The sequence below is a fragment of the Emys orbicularis genome, chromosome 22 (genome assembly GCF_028017835.1).
Source record: "Emys orbicularis isolate rEmyOrb1 chromosome 22, rEmyOrb1.hap1, whole genome shotgun sequence".
Taxonomy (NCBI): Eukaryota; Metazoa; Chordata; order Testudines; family Emydidae; genus Emys; species Emys orbicularis.
Window position 1 is genome coordinate 19,143,560 of NC_088704.1, and position 15,982 is coordinate 19,159,541.

At 43.2% G+C, this 15,982-nt stretch overlaps 1 protein-coding gene across 2 annotated transcripts in view; it reads right to left on the reverse strand.

The window, feature by feature from the left end:
* The window catches only part of MMEL1 (membrane metalloendopeptidase like 1), a 47,403-nt gene that overhangs the window by 11,947 nt on the left and 19,474 nt on the right, over nt 1–15,982 (reverse strand). For both annotated transcript variants that reach the window (XM_065421362.1, XM_065421363.1), the window contains 9 exons: nt 15,342–15,407; nt 11,804–11,938; nt 9,502–9,591; nt 5,309–5,445; nt 4,625–4,718; nt 3,817–3,945; nt 2,724–2,822; nt 1,422–1,505; nt 988–1,091 (listed from right to left, as the gene is read on the reverse strand). In XM_065421362.1, the coding sequence (XP_065277434.1) occupies nt 988–1,091; nt 1,422–1,505; nt 2,724–2,822; nt 3,817–3,945; nt 4,625–4,718; nt 5,309–5,445; nt 9,502–9,591; nt 11,804–11,938; nt 15,342–15,407 (938 nt within the window). The remainder of the gene's footprint in view (nt 1–987; nt 1,092–1,421; nt 1,506–2,723; nt 2,823–3,816; nt 3,946–4,624; nt 4,719–5,308; nt 5,446–9,501; nt 9,592–11,803; nt 11,939–15,341; nt 15,408–15,982) is intronic.

Sequence of the window (15,982 nt, forward strand, 5' to 3'; positions counted from 1 at the left end):
GTTAAATTCTAGCTATACGTGTGTGGGCCTTTTATTGTTTTAAAATCCTTTTCTCTTACGTTATGCTTTGTTCTTGTTGTCAAATGAACAATGCGCCTGTTTTAAGAAGGTTGTTTTGGGTCCCTGTATGCATTGCTGGTTCTAAGCTCCCAAAGCGAAGAATTGCAGGTACATGAAACCAGTGTTCTTGCAGGGCCTTGCAGCACAGTCAATACACTGGAAGGCTTGAGCTCGGGACCCAGCCCAAGAAGGGGAGAATCGTCAGACTCCACCTCAGAGCGGTAAAGGCCTGAGGCCTGACACTTGAGGGGGTGGACTCAGAGAGGCCAGAGAAGGGGTTAGAGGTGCAGCTAGCCCTGTCGCCATGACACTGATATCGTAAAACTTACATTTTCAGACTATTAAATTCACATTTCTAATAGTCGGGGTGAAAATACTGATATTTAATTGCTTCATCCCCCATAGCAATAAATTATCTTAATTAAAGCTGGGCCTGAGCTTAAAAGTTCAGTTCTGGATCCAGATCCAAACAGCTACAAAGCCCAGACGTGTTGGGAACTGGAGTTTGAAAGGCTATTTTAGGCCATGGTTTTTACCTCCTTTCAGTTATTCGCTTTCCAAGGTACACGCTGGCCCATCCTCATTGCTCCCCTGCCAGGAAGATCAGTCCCAGTGTTTGTGATAAGTCGCTCCATGGTAATATAATAGTGTGTAAAGTGGTTCTGTGAAGGATTTTAAACTGAGATTCCAAAAGGTCTGAATGATCCCATGTAGCCACTGTTGCGTACATTACCACTAGAGGCAGACAAAGAGGTATTTGCTCAATTCCCTCAGATGCCCCATTCTTAGACAGCCACAAACAAAAGTATTCTTAATGATCTGATATGAGTGGAGAAGGGCAATGCCACCACTGTAGCGCCAGGGTGGTCCCTAACCATTATTCCAGGATTTAGGGTGCTTATATAGCCATGCAGTCTGGACACTCACATATCTTGGTCAACTCTCTCTCGAAGTTTTTTCAAGCTCTTCTGGGCTCCAGCCCTCAGGTTTTCCAGGCTGTTTTCAAAATACTTGTGCTCACTGAAGTTTAACTGAAGAAATACAAATCCCAGCATATTAGCAAATTTCTTTTAATGGAGAATTTCCTTTAACCACCACCTACGGGATGTTGCTATGAAATATTTGTCCTGTAGTTATGCATCGTGTAGAAACAGATGGGCAGCTCTTTCTTAAATAGTGAGTTGTTTGGGGGCAAGGACTATGTCTTTGAATGTATTATACAGAATCTAGCACAATGGGGCCTTGGTCCTGATTGGGGCATCTGGGGGTGACAGTAACACAGGTATTTAATATTGTAAATAGCAATGCAATATGTTGACACTTTTGTATTAACCCTGTTCAGGTACATGCCGCATACTTACATTTGCATATTCCTGATCCAGTTTTTCATTCAGATCTTCCAAAATATAGTCTGGGTAGCCAATTTGTTCTTTAATTGCCATTGCCTACAAGAAAAGAGAGCCCACAATGGTCTCACAATAGTCAAAAAAAAAAATCTGGATCGCTGCATACAATGGATCAAATTCATTGCTGGTGTTGGTCCACTAGTTTCAGTGGAGTTACACCCGGGGTGAATTCAGCCTAGTCAATATTCATATGATAAGCCAACAAAGAGAGTATTTGATGTAAGTATTGAGAATCTGTGCAAGGGTTGTTCAGGGGTGACGGGCTTGGGTAAAAGCATTTGGTTCACTTATATAGGGCTTCCTGAATTCAGAGGAAAGTGACTTCAGTGGGAACTGGAGTGGGATTCAATGATCATTTTAATGTTGAATCTCCATGGGACACATTCTGTCCTCATTTGTGGCCTGGATCCAAGTTCCCCTGAAGGGCCCTAAAAGCTTGATTCAACGTCTAGGGATGATTCCCATTGACTTCAACAGCAATTGGCTCCAGATCCAATTCATGCAACGCCACTGAAGTCAATAGTCCGACAAGATATGAAATGAACACAGGGTTCCTTCTGCTTCCTCATGCCATATGAACATATGGCTGCATTATTTAAATATGTCAGCTTCTGCTACCTTTGACTCCCTCAGAGAGAGCATCGGACATGGGGCTCTCTGCAATGAAAACTCTCAAAAGCCCCATTGCTGAAGAAGCACAGCCTTTTGCAATGCGGTATAGAGTGACCCAAATACTTTTTGAAAAGAGGCAACATTACTGAGAAGTAAGAATTTTTTAATAGGCAAAAGTTTCCATTTGGGAACCATCTGAATACCTTCATATTGTGGAATAATGCATGATGGATTGGCTAGCATCAAAAAGGATGCTCTTCATTTGATTCATACACAAGAAGAATTTAAGGAAACTTGGCCTAATCTTTTGGAAGTTTATTACTAATATATTTCTTTTTAATTAGTTTGACCAATTTGGCTCTTTTAGGTAACTTGTAGTTTGTTTGGGTTTCTTTGGCTTACCACTTTTATGTGATACATTACATTAGATTCTATTATAGTTTATTTGGAAATAAAAGATGTTTGAAAGCTAAATAAATAAAGGATCAAAGGCAATATCCTGGAGAAAATTATGGATAACTGTGAAAGTGGATTTTTATTTCTCTCTCTCTCCTTTTTTAAGGGAGGGAAAATAAGTCTTGCAAAATTTGACACGATCTTCTGATATTCCCGCACAGCATAGTGTGGTCTCTTGTTATTTCTGACCTTCTCACGAGCTTTCTCTTTTGATGTTTCATCCATCCACTGTAATTCATCGAGCGTCTCAATGAACACTTCCCGGATTTTGTCTATTAAGTCTCGGACCTAAAATAGAGACAAGTAAGAAATTCACCATTGACATACTATTTTTTTTTCTCAACCACTTCTAGAGAGATAGCAGGCTCCTAATGAAGAATAATCTCCTCAAATGCTTTGTGATAGCACTTGGCACTCCACATTTAAATATACATCATAAATGAGTTCCCTGTGTCTGCTACCTGCTGGCTGATTGGCACAGTTCCCAAGACTCGGTTATGTGTGTCTCCTGACTTGACTGAACTGTGGGAGACATGAACTGGAGGAGCTGAAAGGCAGGCAAGAGATAGGTATCGTGCTCAGCAGCTAACCACGCTGGGATACCATTGGGAGGCAAAGCATGTGGAAGATCACAAATCACATAGCTTGACCCATCTGAGCTGTCTGGCCTAGTGGATAATGCACTCGACCGGAACACTGGCACTCTGGGGTCTGTTCTCAGCTTTACCACTGGCCTGCTGGGTGACAGTCTTCAGTATTTCCCAACAAAACAAAGAGAGGATCTGGGGCCTGCTGGTATTCTGTCAGAAAGTGGCTGACTATCTGCAGAAGGTGAAATCCCTCTCAGAAGAGAGAGCCCATAATCCTCTGCCTTAGGAACAGGGCCGGCTCCAGGCACCAGCTTACCAAGCAGGTGCTTGGGGCGGCCACTTCGGAGAGGGGCGGCACGTCCAGCTGTTCGGCGGCAATTCGGCGGACGGTCCCTCACTCCTGCTCGGAGCGAAGGACCTTCCGCCGAATTGCCGCCGCAGATCGCGATCGCGGCTTTTTTGTTTTTGTTTTTGTTTGGCTGCTTGGGGCGGCCAAAACCCTGGAGCCGGCCCTGCTTAGGAACAATGAAACTCCCACCCTGTCTGTCTCCCCCTGAGTTACATTAAAGCTCTGCACTATGTACATATTTAACAGATATTAAGCCACAGGTTTGGGGTGGGAGTTGAAGCGGGGGATGAGGGGATCCACGGGAATTGTGGGCTTATGAGAGCATGAAAGGTAAACTACATACCATCCTCTTGCTCTCACCAGCAAATGTCTCCCTGACATACAGAGCTCCCACCGCCTTCTCCATGTTGTTGTTGACGTAACTCACGCATTCCCGCCAACGGGCCTCTTCCAGTGTTGTCCCATAAAGTGCCTGGAAGAGAAATGCAGGGGGATCAACTCTGCCTATGTACCTTCCCCTCAGCCCCACCCCAAGTTGTTAAAGGGCAAGAGGGCTAATCAAAGAGAGAGGCCCTCATCCGTTCAGCTTCTGTCCCTTCAGAATTTCCCATGGTAAAAAGGCTCATTTCAGTTCCCATCTTGAGTCTAATACTAAAGTTGGTGTTTAGTTTATTTGATCTGGTTCTCTTATTCCTAGTGACTTGATGGGATTTGTATGTTGGCCCATCCCCACATATAGGTCCAAGGAGATGCAGAACCCATTTCCCTGTGGGGCTGAAAGAAACGGAAACATCTTAATTGTTCATTCAGCTTTGCTTTGCACGTTTCATGTCTGGGCATCCAGCAGCAACCTTAACTCAAAAAAGAACTGACTTAGATGACAACACTAGGGATGGGCCTGCCCCTGAACTCCAGATGTTAACATCTCCAGACTCTGGCGGTGTTTGGATCTGAGTTTAAACTTCACACATTGAGCCAACCTTTCACTCAAAGCAGAGGTTAGAATGTTGATTTGGTTAAAGTCCATTGTGCAGATATGGACTGGCTGCCCTTTGTCTAGGATCATGATGTCCTGATGCTGATGGGTTCAAGGCCACTAATGCAGAATGCTGTCACAGCTGAATGGACTCTTTGGCAGGGGAGGGGGTTACCTTTCGGTAGTTGGCCCGGGCGTCCTTGAAACGCCGACTCAAGCTGCTGACCCTGTCAATCACCAGTCGCCAGACTAGGTAGTTCTGGATGGTGCTGTGGGTAGAAAGAAAAGTGGAGTTTAATGTCATGCAATGGGCCACTCTATTGCAGATAGTCAAAGGGCAAGTTTTAGTCTGAATGCAGAGGACAGGGCTAGCAATGGCTGCCAAGTTTCTTGCAACACCTATGGGGACCATGGTGGCTGCTTTTATTTAGCACAGCTCATTAACTGCAGAAGCATCCAGAGTGCACAACATGCATAGAGGAGCCAGACCATCAGTATCACTTCACACACCCCCATTCCCCGGTGCTCTTTGGGGACTAAGTTTCTAATTTCCACCTATTTCTCCTTTTAGAATGTAACGTGAGCTAAAGCACACCCTCTTGTTTCTTTTCTAGGACACTAGTCAATAAGAGGCTGAGAGACCCTCCCACACTTCAATGACTGTTGCCTTCCACCACCCCTGTAAGGTTGTTATCCCTAATTTATAGCACAGAGTCCCCAGAAATGTGACATAATTTCACCAGGGAGTCTGTGGCGTAGCCAGGAAGAAAACCCTCCTTGTTCCCACTTTGGCCCATTTGAGTGCCAGATGGCGCCCCATCTCTTCTACCTTAACCCAGTTCTTTCCCAGGACCTTTACCTTGCTGAGTAGTTGGAGATAATCGCTTTGAGCTCCTGCAGGTAGGGCGCGCCGTACACAACTACCTCCTCATCCAGGTGGATCTGAACGTTTACTGAAGACATGATGCCTTGGATGAAGAGAGTCCAGTTAAACTCCTGTGAGGGCAGAAAGAGGCAGACACACCGATTCCAAGCTTTTCTCTATACCTATTCCAATGGAATCCTGCCTCCTCTCACTGGGCTACCTGGGACTGGACACTCTGGCTAGCAGCAGGGCATATTCAACAGAGAGGATTCCTGCCTATAGAACTGTCTCCTTCCTTGTCCATCAACACTAAGGGTCCTGCTGTAACTTGTGTTGCAATATTTGTAAATAGCGCCTAGTTGCATTGGCTGTAGAAGACAGAAAGTCTCTTAGTTATCGGTGGAACCAAAAGCAAGAGCCTGTCATATTTTATTGCCGTATCCATAGGCACAGATATTTAAATATGCCATAAGCATGCATCTGATCCCTTTGCTTCTTTAACTGTGGAGCCAACAAGCCCTGCTAGAGCTGGGATCTTTCCTCCCACTCCGGGTGCAAAATATGCTCCTCCATTCAGTCTCCTGGGCTGCAGAATAGGAAAATTCAGACTGTGATGTTGCCCTATCTCCAGGATAATTCAATCACAGATGAAGCATTGTTGGAGCCATTGAACATTGTAACTGGCTAGGAAAGAGATAAACAGCACGAAGTACAAGACAGGCATGAGGAAAAGCTGCGGAACTTAATGTCATGCAAGAGGCCTCTGTTGTTGGTGAGACAGAGACTGATGAGGAAGTAGCACCAGTTTAAAAAAAAAATCTGTTTGTGGCACCAACCAGCTGGGATGAGGCTGGAGAATTGAAGACAAGTCTAAAATGGAGATTGGTGCTCTCAAAGAGGTACTGAGTGGCACCCCATCATGATGGATGCAGGCCACTCCAATCCACCCAATAGAGAGCTCTGTGGAGGCGAGATCATCCCAACTTCCAGAAAGAGGACAAAGGCAATACCTGCAACTGTTGTTTTCAGGGTGGGGGTGAAGAACACTACAAGGCTGGATGGATGTCATCTCAGCAGGAAGCCCCAAAATAGTGGACCAGAGGGGAAACTACATCCCTGTCACTCCAAAGGGCCTTGAGTGACCGACCACCACCAAAGGTCCCACAGAGAGAGTCATCAAAAATAAACAGGGAAATGAGAAAGCCAGGGGACTAGTAGACGTAGACATGTTAAAGACTGGTATAGATATACTTGAACAGAGGAATGGTAACTGTGAGTATAATTGTAATATTGAAACGAGAGTAGGTAGTTGTTCTCTGATGCCAAAGCAGCACGCTAAGCTAACTAACAGTGGGGGAAAAAGTAGGTTTGGTGTATTTTGAATGAGGTTAAAGTAGCAGCTTTGTGAGACACGGGAATGCATAGTGTCACACCAGTGGGTGAAGGCAAATCTTCTCAATGACCCAGGAAGTGAACTCCTGGAGTTGCTGGAAAACGATCAAAGCCTGAGGCTCACAGCTTCTTATGGAACCCCGGTTTCCTATGGGGTGAGTGGGTTGAAATACACTTTCAGCTGCTAGACGGCGGGAAAGTACTGACAGTGTCCATGCTGGTCACAGCTCATAAGATGGCGAGTTCTATCATTGGACAAAAGGGCCAGATGACACAGGTCGCCAGCCTTCCAGAGTCATTTGTCAATGGCTTTTCCTCATGGTTAGTAGAAAAAACATGAATGTGTTGGCACAGTTTCTAAAGGCCACAAAGTCCCAGTAAGAGCCCTGCTATTCATGTTATGTACAGCTGCACCTTCTGAGAGATTGGGAGCTGTGTTGTGTCAGCAACGGGAGGGCAAGTTACGGTGGTAGCTATGGCTCTAGGACCCTTTCTCCTGTAGAAAAAAAGATATAATTTACATTCTGGGAAAATGGAGTTCCTGGCTCCAAAATGGGCAATTTATATTAGGCACCATCCTTCACTGTTTACACAGATAATAATAACCCATTGACATATGTACTGACATCAGCCAGATTGAAGGCCACTGGCCAGTGATGGGTAGCTGACTTGACTGACTTTAATTTCAATATCAGATACCGGTCTGAATATCTAATATTGTATGCGCTTGATTTGGGCATAGGAATTTCTCAGTAGTTACAAGATAAGTTTGTGATGCAAATCAAACGGATAACACCAAAAATCTTGGTCCCTAAGTAGCAAAGGATGTGTTCATGTTGGACCCAAATAAAAGCTTTGCAATCAAGCAAGACTTACCTGTGGTGCTCAAAATGCCAGGACGACATTTAATGTTGCCAGGGGTGTGTAAGGCATACAGCTAACAAACTGCACCGTGCACAAAAGGGGGTGAACTTTTTGGATAACTCTCCCCTGCATTCCCCAGAGGCAGTAATTTTCAGCCACTCCCTGCCCTTGCCGGCTGAGGTTGCTGTTGTATGAAGGCGGACAGGTTGTTTTTGGAGCCCCCCCCCCTTTTTTTTTTTTTGCACAGACCCCCTGAGTCTCTGCTCTGTGCTACAAGTGTGAGCTGTATGTTTGTAATGACGGAGCTAATAACAAACCCTGTGTTTTTGAAGGACAGAGTCCGCATTTTGAAGCATGTTACACACAAACCTTTCCTACCTTTGGCTAGACAAAGTCTTTGGTTGGAATTTTTGTTGAGAGATATTGAATTTGCCACCAGAGGGAGCCCATAAAGTCTGTGATTATGATATTATATTGAATGCCATGAAGAAAACAAACAAACTGTAAATACATATTACACCAAATATACATTGATATCCTACTTTATTTACCCTTTCAGACCTCTTTGGCCTGCACAACAGCTGGGAACCAGCTAGGCTTCATTTACTTTCTGTTTTGCTACTGCAGCAAAACAGCATGACAAGTCTTCATCTCGGTTATATTTTCCCACTCGGTTCCCAATTAAAATGGGGGTTGAAGGTTTTTTTACACCGTGGTAAAGTCTGTCACTTGAGTTCCACCCTGCCCTCTGTCTGTAAAAAATATATAGCACAGCTCGGGGGAGACCCTGCCCTTTGGGAAAATTCCAACCTGAAATTTGATACTGTTTTGGATTCCCATCAAATTCATCTAGTAATGATGGTGAAAGTAGAGACATTATTTTTCCCACTAACTTGGCTAGAATTGCTACTGTGTTATTCATCAATAGATACATATATCACTTGCATATCTGTGCTAAAACCTACTTAAAATAATATTAAACCCATGGCAGGATGGATATTTAGTTAAGGGTTTCCCACTACTTTTGTTGTGTCAAGGCATTGCAAGTCAAAATGCAGATAGGATTAGCTATTGTTCGGTTGGGGGCTTGTGAGCTACACAAAGTGAAGAAGTCACTCATTCATTTGACCTCTTTGTGCCACTGAAAGTTTAAACATGGCTGGGAGAAAGGAAACTTGAACTCATTCTTGGGACAACTTGTGGCCACAATTGCTTGTGGCATTTGCAGACTTCTGCAATGATTTTGACGGAGATACTTCCATGCTAAAAGAGATGAATGAATCATTACAAGTTTTACTAAATAATTATGCTAGCTCTGAACAAACCATGTTTTACACCTGTTTCTTCTGTGCCTAGAACTAAAGGACTTTAAACCACCCTTTTTGGACTGGAGTTCACGTATTTATGATCCTGCATGATTCAGAGATTTAAGGTCTGGCAAATGCTTCAATTAAAAGGAAAATGCCTTAAAAATCTCTTAGCTTTACATTAAGAAGAGGCATCACTTTGAATCCCTTTTGTTTTGCAGGTATAAAGAGTCTGCAAAGCTGTTTTCCATTGACTAGACCAGGGGTAGGCAACCTATGGCACATGTGCCAAAGGTGGCACGCGAGCTGATTTTCAGTGGCACTCACACTCCTGGGTCCTGGCCACCGGTCCGGGGGGGCTCTGCATTTTAATTTAATTTTAAATGAAGCTTCTTAAACATTTTAAAACCCTTATTTACTTTACATTCAACAATAGTTTAGTTATATATTATAGACTTATAGAAAGAGACCTTCTAAAAACGTTAAAATGTATTACTGGCACACGAAACCTTAAATTAGAGTGAATAAATGAAGACTCGGTACACCACTTCTGAAAGGTTGCTGACCCCTGGACTAGACATTAGGAGGAGCTGGAAGCCATAGAATTCTTATCAAAACACTTACATTCAATGCAAACTTTTCCTGGAGCTCTCTTAGGGTCATTTTGTTGTACAATAAGGTCACGTCATGCCTTTCTTCTGCAGGAGCAGTAGCCTGTGGACATTCACATATTATCTTCAGAATTGACTGACAAGAATTTCAACAGCTGGAATCACACAAATGCAGGGGTATGCTCTCTTGCACGCGCGCACACACTCTCTCTCTCTCTCTCTCTCTCTTTTAATTGCTCCTTAAAATATATTCAGTGTTTTTAGAAAACTGGGGTTTCTGCATTTCAGGATATCAGTTAACATCCCAGGGAGTGAGTTCAAGACCACTATGCTAGTTCAGTAATATGATGGCCAAGAAATTCCCTCCATTCTCTTCAGAACCTGAATGGAAAACTGCAGCAGCAAGATGAAACTTGCAATGCAAAAATCCCAGCATTGGAAAACTGAAGTCTGTAGGTTCTCTTCTGCTCTCAGTTTAAAAAAAAGCAAATATACAGGTAAAGTCAGGATATTTATAAATATGGGAAAATTTACACTCCATGCAGTGCTGTTTTTTGGGCAGATTACTGTGTTTGATCTAACTGTGGTTGGGATTTCTGGGAAATACAACCAGTCTACGCCACGGCTGAACTTTATGTCCACCCAAGGCCGGCTCCAGCATTTCTGCTGCCCCAAGCAACAAAACAAACAAACAAACAAACCAAACCAAAACAAAAAAAGCCGTGATCGGCGGTGGCAACTGGAAAAAAAAAAAAAAAAGCCGCGATCGGCGGCGGCCGTTCAGCGGCAGGTCCTTCGCTCCTAGAGGGAGTGAGGGACCTGCCGCCCCCGAATTGCCGCAGGTGCCGCCCCTCTCCCTTGGCCGCCCCAAGCACCTGCTTGTTAAGCTGGTGCCTGGAGCTGGCCCTGTGTCCACCTCTATCTGCCTTATACCTAAAATGCATTTATTAGTCTCTACTTGTCTAGTCATTTGTTTGCTGACATAGCAGATTAGAATAACTAACTGATCTTAGATAAATGTAAGAAATAAACTTCAGCTACACAAAAAGTTGCAAGCATCTTAGCCAACATGTTTATAACCCAGATATTAACTGTATAGAGAATCTGTGCTATATCCCCTATTTTTGGTGTCCTATTCAACATGGCAAAACAGAGATCCTACATAAGAAAGAACATGAAAAATAAAGATGTATTTTTTTCATAATCGTAAATCATTTTTTTAATACTCAACAAATCCAGATTTTTCACATTTTTGAACTCTTTCATTGCTTGTGTACTTTTGGAGAGTTTTGTCATGTATAAATACTAATAATTATAAAAACAACAAGAAGTCTGGTGGCACCTTAAAGGCTAACAGATTTATTTGGGCATAAGCTTTCGTGGGTAAAAACCTCACTTCTTCAGTTGCATCTGAAGAAGTGAGGTTTTTACCCACGAAAGCTTATGCCCAAATAAATCTGTTAGTCTTTAAGGTGCCACCAGACTTCTTGTTGTTTTTGCAGATACAGACTAACACGGCTACCCCCTGATACTTGACACCATGCAAGGCAATAATTATAAAGCTTATTTGAACTGTAGCATATCGGTATATATATCATTTCTTTGATTATTTTGGCAATATGGCTTTGAACTGCTAAAATGTTTAGTAATGGTTTGACATGTTATTCCACATCCCATGATATTGAAAAGAAGTCATTCAACCTAGGTAAAAATGTGTTCTTGCAGTAAATTATTCAGCCATTAGAAGTCTCTAGGTTCAATACAGAGATCCAGACAGGCTGTGGTCCCTGTTAAACAACAGAGACAGAGTTGGAACTTAAACTATGTGGAAGTTTGTCAGTAGTGGTAGGTATTTAAAAAAAAAAAAACGCCTTTCAAGATGCTGCAGCACTTTAAAAGCACTGAAAGAGCCCTAGATCTGTCCAGGGGAGAATTCCCCCTTGTGTAGATTTTATAAAAGACAGTTTATGTTGCCTTGAAAGGCCCTTGCTGCAAGTCCCAGCATAGGGGGTATGGCCAGGGGCAGAAGGAAACATGGCCATCGTCAACACCACTATGACCATTCTGGATTGTGCGATTGAACAATTCACGGACGCTGCTTCAATTTAGCCCATAATCCTGGGTTGACAAAAGAGCTATAAAACCACCTTTGCCTTGCCTCCGTGTGGGCTGTGAGTTTTATGTTATGCCTCATGGAGGTGCAGTACAAAAATCTCACCACTCCTGTTCAAGAGAAGCTGTGGTTCCATATATCATGAAAACCTATCACTCTTTCTCAGTTCACCTGTCAGTCTCCCATAATCTCCCGTACTCACGTTTGCAATCTCAGTTTCAAGCTTCATAACCTTTGCCATTTCCTCTTGGACAAAATTGTCGTCTTTCGCCAAATTCTTGTCTTCTCTGATCATTTTGGCAATGGTGATCATAAATTGCAGGTAGGCTTCCCGCACCTAAACACATACGAAAGGAAACCTTGTGTGTCTGTGTCATTTTTATAAGGTTAACTATCTACATTTTTCTCCACTTATCAAGGCAATCTTGTCCAGAAATTCAGGTTTATAATAGCATCAGTATGAGAGATTTTCTGTGGTGTATCTTGTTGAGGGAGTTCTAGGGAAATCCGCAAATGCGCCAAGAATGAACCATAGGGCTAAATAAAAATGCAAAAAGAAGCCATTGATCTTCTCCTAGAGAAGGGCTTGAACCAAGCCCCTGGATCTTAACAACCCTGAACATTGGCAAAATTTGGTTCCCAAGCCAAGCTTTGCAGCGCAGACTCTGCCCTTGTCTTTTCAATGCAAACTTCTCTCACCCATTTAGCTTGTCTCTTTTCTATTGCTATTATCGTACAGTAGCACGGAGATGCCTCTCCCAAGAACAGGAGCCCATTGTAGTCGACACATTTCAAATACATAGTGAGAGACAGCTCCTGCGTCCCAAAGCTGTAAATTAGACAAGACAGATAAAGGTGGCTGGAAAAACAGAGGCAGAAAGAAGGGAGGTGATTTTACCTATTTCCTTATTGGCAGAAGTGCCTTTTGGGAAGACTGAACAACAGCTATCCCTGTGAAGTCTCTTCATAGGGGATTGGCTGGCTTTTGGGAACTGGAGAGAACCCATCTTTCCCTCTGCCCCCACAGGCCTTCTAGGCGCCAGCATTGACTGTAACTTTTTTTTATTCTGATGTAGCAGAGTTTATGGTCCACCCCTTTAGTTCACACAGGGACCGAACTAGTGCAGCTGCAACTTGGTGTTCTTATTTTCCACATCAGGGATTACGGGCCATAACCTCAATTGATGGTAACTGGCATCACTCCATTGAGCTGGTGTAAATCGATGCAGCTCAACTCAAGTCAATGGTGTTCTGCAGATTGATAGCAACTGAGGAGCTGACCATTTATTTCCTCCTTTAGGATGTGCTGCTCACACTCTGTCTGTTGGTATCATGTGTCTAGCTATCCCACAGGCCATAGATCTTCTAGTCCACACAAGGCTTTGAAAGGTCACAGATGTGTCTATTTGTTCAGCACTTGTGTAATAGTCTGTCTAGAAGCAAAATTCAGTAATGGTCACCAAACAGAAATTTCCAAGAGCCAGATTCTGAGCCCTGTAGTCTCCGGGCAAGCCCCACTGAAATACACGAGACTGCTGGTGGAGGAAGGTATTATTCAGCATGAGTAAAGGTGCCTGAATCTACCTAAGGTACTTTATATGCCCCCCATTACATGTGAGCACTTCACAGTCTTTCCTGTATTTAGCCTCACAACATCCCTTAAGGTAGGGCAGTGCTATTATCCCCTTTGTACAGATGGGGGAACTGAGGCCCAGAGAGGCTAAGTGACTTGCCCAAGCTCACACGGGAAATCTGTGGCAGAGTAGAGAATTTGAACCTAGATCTCCCAAGTTCAGGCTAGTGTATCACTGGACCCTGCCCCTCACCCCTAAATGAATAAATGCAGAAGCCACAAAGGCTCCTTGCTTTGGACTGTGCTGAGGGAATAGTGCCTCCTAAGAGTCAAAATAACAAGGGTAAATATTTAAGGTTTAAAGTTTCCTCAATAGCAATATAAGAAAACCCCCAAATGTAGCCCAATTGGCTGAGAGAAAAGCTCTTCTTTCCCCTTCCCTTCATCCCCAGCTTCAGTGAAGTTATGGCACAAAATATAGAAGAGAATCCAGCAGTGTGGGAAATTATGGTGAGGCTACCTACAGCTGTCTTTTTATGTTGTTAATTTTGAGATCACTGCTGTATTGCACTTGATCTCCTGCCTCCTTGGAGTCTAAGTTTGACCATGGGCATGATGCATCATTTTCACTCTCCCCTCCCCTTCAAAAAAATTTGCTAACATGCAAATGAAACCTGCAGTAGGGGAGCTCACTTCCAACAGACAAGGCCCTGCCCGCTTCAAAACACCCTGGTGCCACTTCCAGTACAATTTTGTTTCCCTTTCAGATCAAATGCAGCCCTATGAAGTACTTGACTTGTTTTGCAGGTTTCACTGTGTCTCTAAGAAATTCTGTAGGCGATTGCCTTCAACACATGCTCGATGGAGTCTGTGAATGTCAGAAGACTTTGGCCATATTCTATAAATAGTACCGGGAGTGCATTGAGATAGCTCACATGCTGAATTCCATGTACAGAACAATATGGGACACAGGACATAGGAATCACAATTTGTTAAGGTGGCTGAGGTGAGGATGCCGGCAGATCCGCTACCATCAGAATCTCACAGCTCTGTAGTTTGGATGACGAAAGCCTTGGAATTATATCTCACTACAGGCGTGATCCAAACCCCACTGAAGTCAACGGAAAGACACACAGAGATATCAACAGGCTTTGGATCAGGCCCCTACTCCTGTAATATGCAACTGAGTCTGAAATGTTTGAACATTGTCTACATGGTTCCCCCTTCATTCACATTAGGAAATTCAATTTAATGCTCGGCTGCAAATCTACTCAGTTAGCATGAAATAATTACGAAATTAAAAAGAGCTTCAAAAGTATTTTCAGGCCTGAAATTGACAAATTATTTCTATCCATCTACATTTGCAGCGGCTTAGCCAGGCATTTACAAAGAAAAGCAAGAAGGAGAAAGTGAACAAATTTGGTCTGTGCAGTGGAGGAAAGTGAAACAGTTTCAAAATAGTGTCTCCAAATGTTCATGTAGGTTTTGGAACTCACAGCAAAAAAAATAAGGATCACCCAACACATACAGGATCAAATTCTCATCAACTGAGGATCCGGTCCATTCATCTTTCTTCTGTTTGTCCCGGTCAATCCTGATTTCATGAATGGAATTGTCTGTCATGGGGGATGTCTGAAACCTTCTACAGTTGGGGTTCATCAGAATGAATTCGGGGATTTGTATGAAATTGTAGAAATATGGGAATAAAAGAATTATCACATTGGATCAGACCTGCTGTCCCTCTAGTCCAGTGTCCTGTCTCTGACAGTGGCTGGTACCAGATGTTTTTAGAGGAAAGTGCAAGAAACCCTGCAGTAGGCAGATGTGGGATAATCTGCCCTATATGAAGGTCTCATCCCTATCCCTAAAAATTAGAGATTGATTTAAACCCTGAAACATGAGGTTTTATCTCCTTTCCAGTACTCTTTTTGTTAGCATGAACTATCACAACTCTGGATAGTCTTGTTATTTATATAAATGTCCAATCCATCTTCGAGTCTTGCTAAATTTTTGGCCTCAGTGACATGCTGTGGCAATGAGTTCCACAGTCTAACTGCGATTGTTGGAGAACATGAAGATTCAGCTCCTTGTGGCTTGTAAAAGCAGTGTTCACCTGCACATGATTAGTGAAAGGCAATTTTTAGTAGCAAAGTTCAGGAATACTTACTCTTTGGTAATTGCCACCATTAAAGTAGTAGTCTCTGGACGGCATTCCCAAACTAGGCTGGTCGATCTGAAGGAAATCAAGTACATATCTCTAGTGAGTGATGAGCAGTGAGACTGGTTGGCAAGAAAGGGTCATTCAAGATCAACGTGAAAAGCTGCGTGGACCACTGGAAGGACCATAGCACTCTGTTACATGATAAACCCACTCAAGTAGCAAGCTTAGCCTATTATTCCTTGGAGCTGGAAGTGAGATGGAAGCCAGAACGTCTACTTCCAATCCTCAGAGGTCCAAGCATGGGACTAAGATCTGACTCTTACTCTCTAGGGTAGTATCGGATGGATACTTATCCTGGGCTATAAAGCAAGATTTTTTCAGTGACCACTGAGACTTCTGAAAGACCAAAATAAAGTAACCTGCCAGAGAAGATGTTGCCCACTCCAGGGCTAGATTTCACATGTAACAATAAAGGATATGAGACTGACGATATTCATAGCTCTATATGGACTAGCTACGTTTATTGGATATCCGCAGTAGTTTCATGCCATCTATTGAACCCTGCCGGGTAAGTCACAATACTCTACAATGGCCCAGTGGGTGTAAATCAGTATAGGATCTGCCTCAAGATGTATTTGATACTGTTT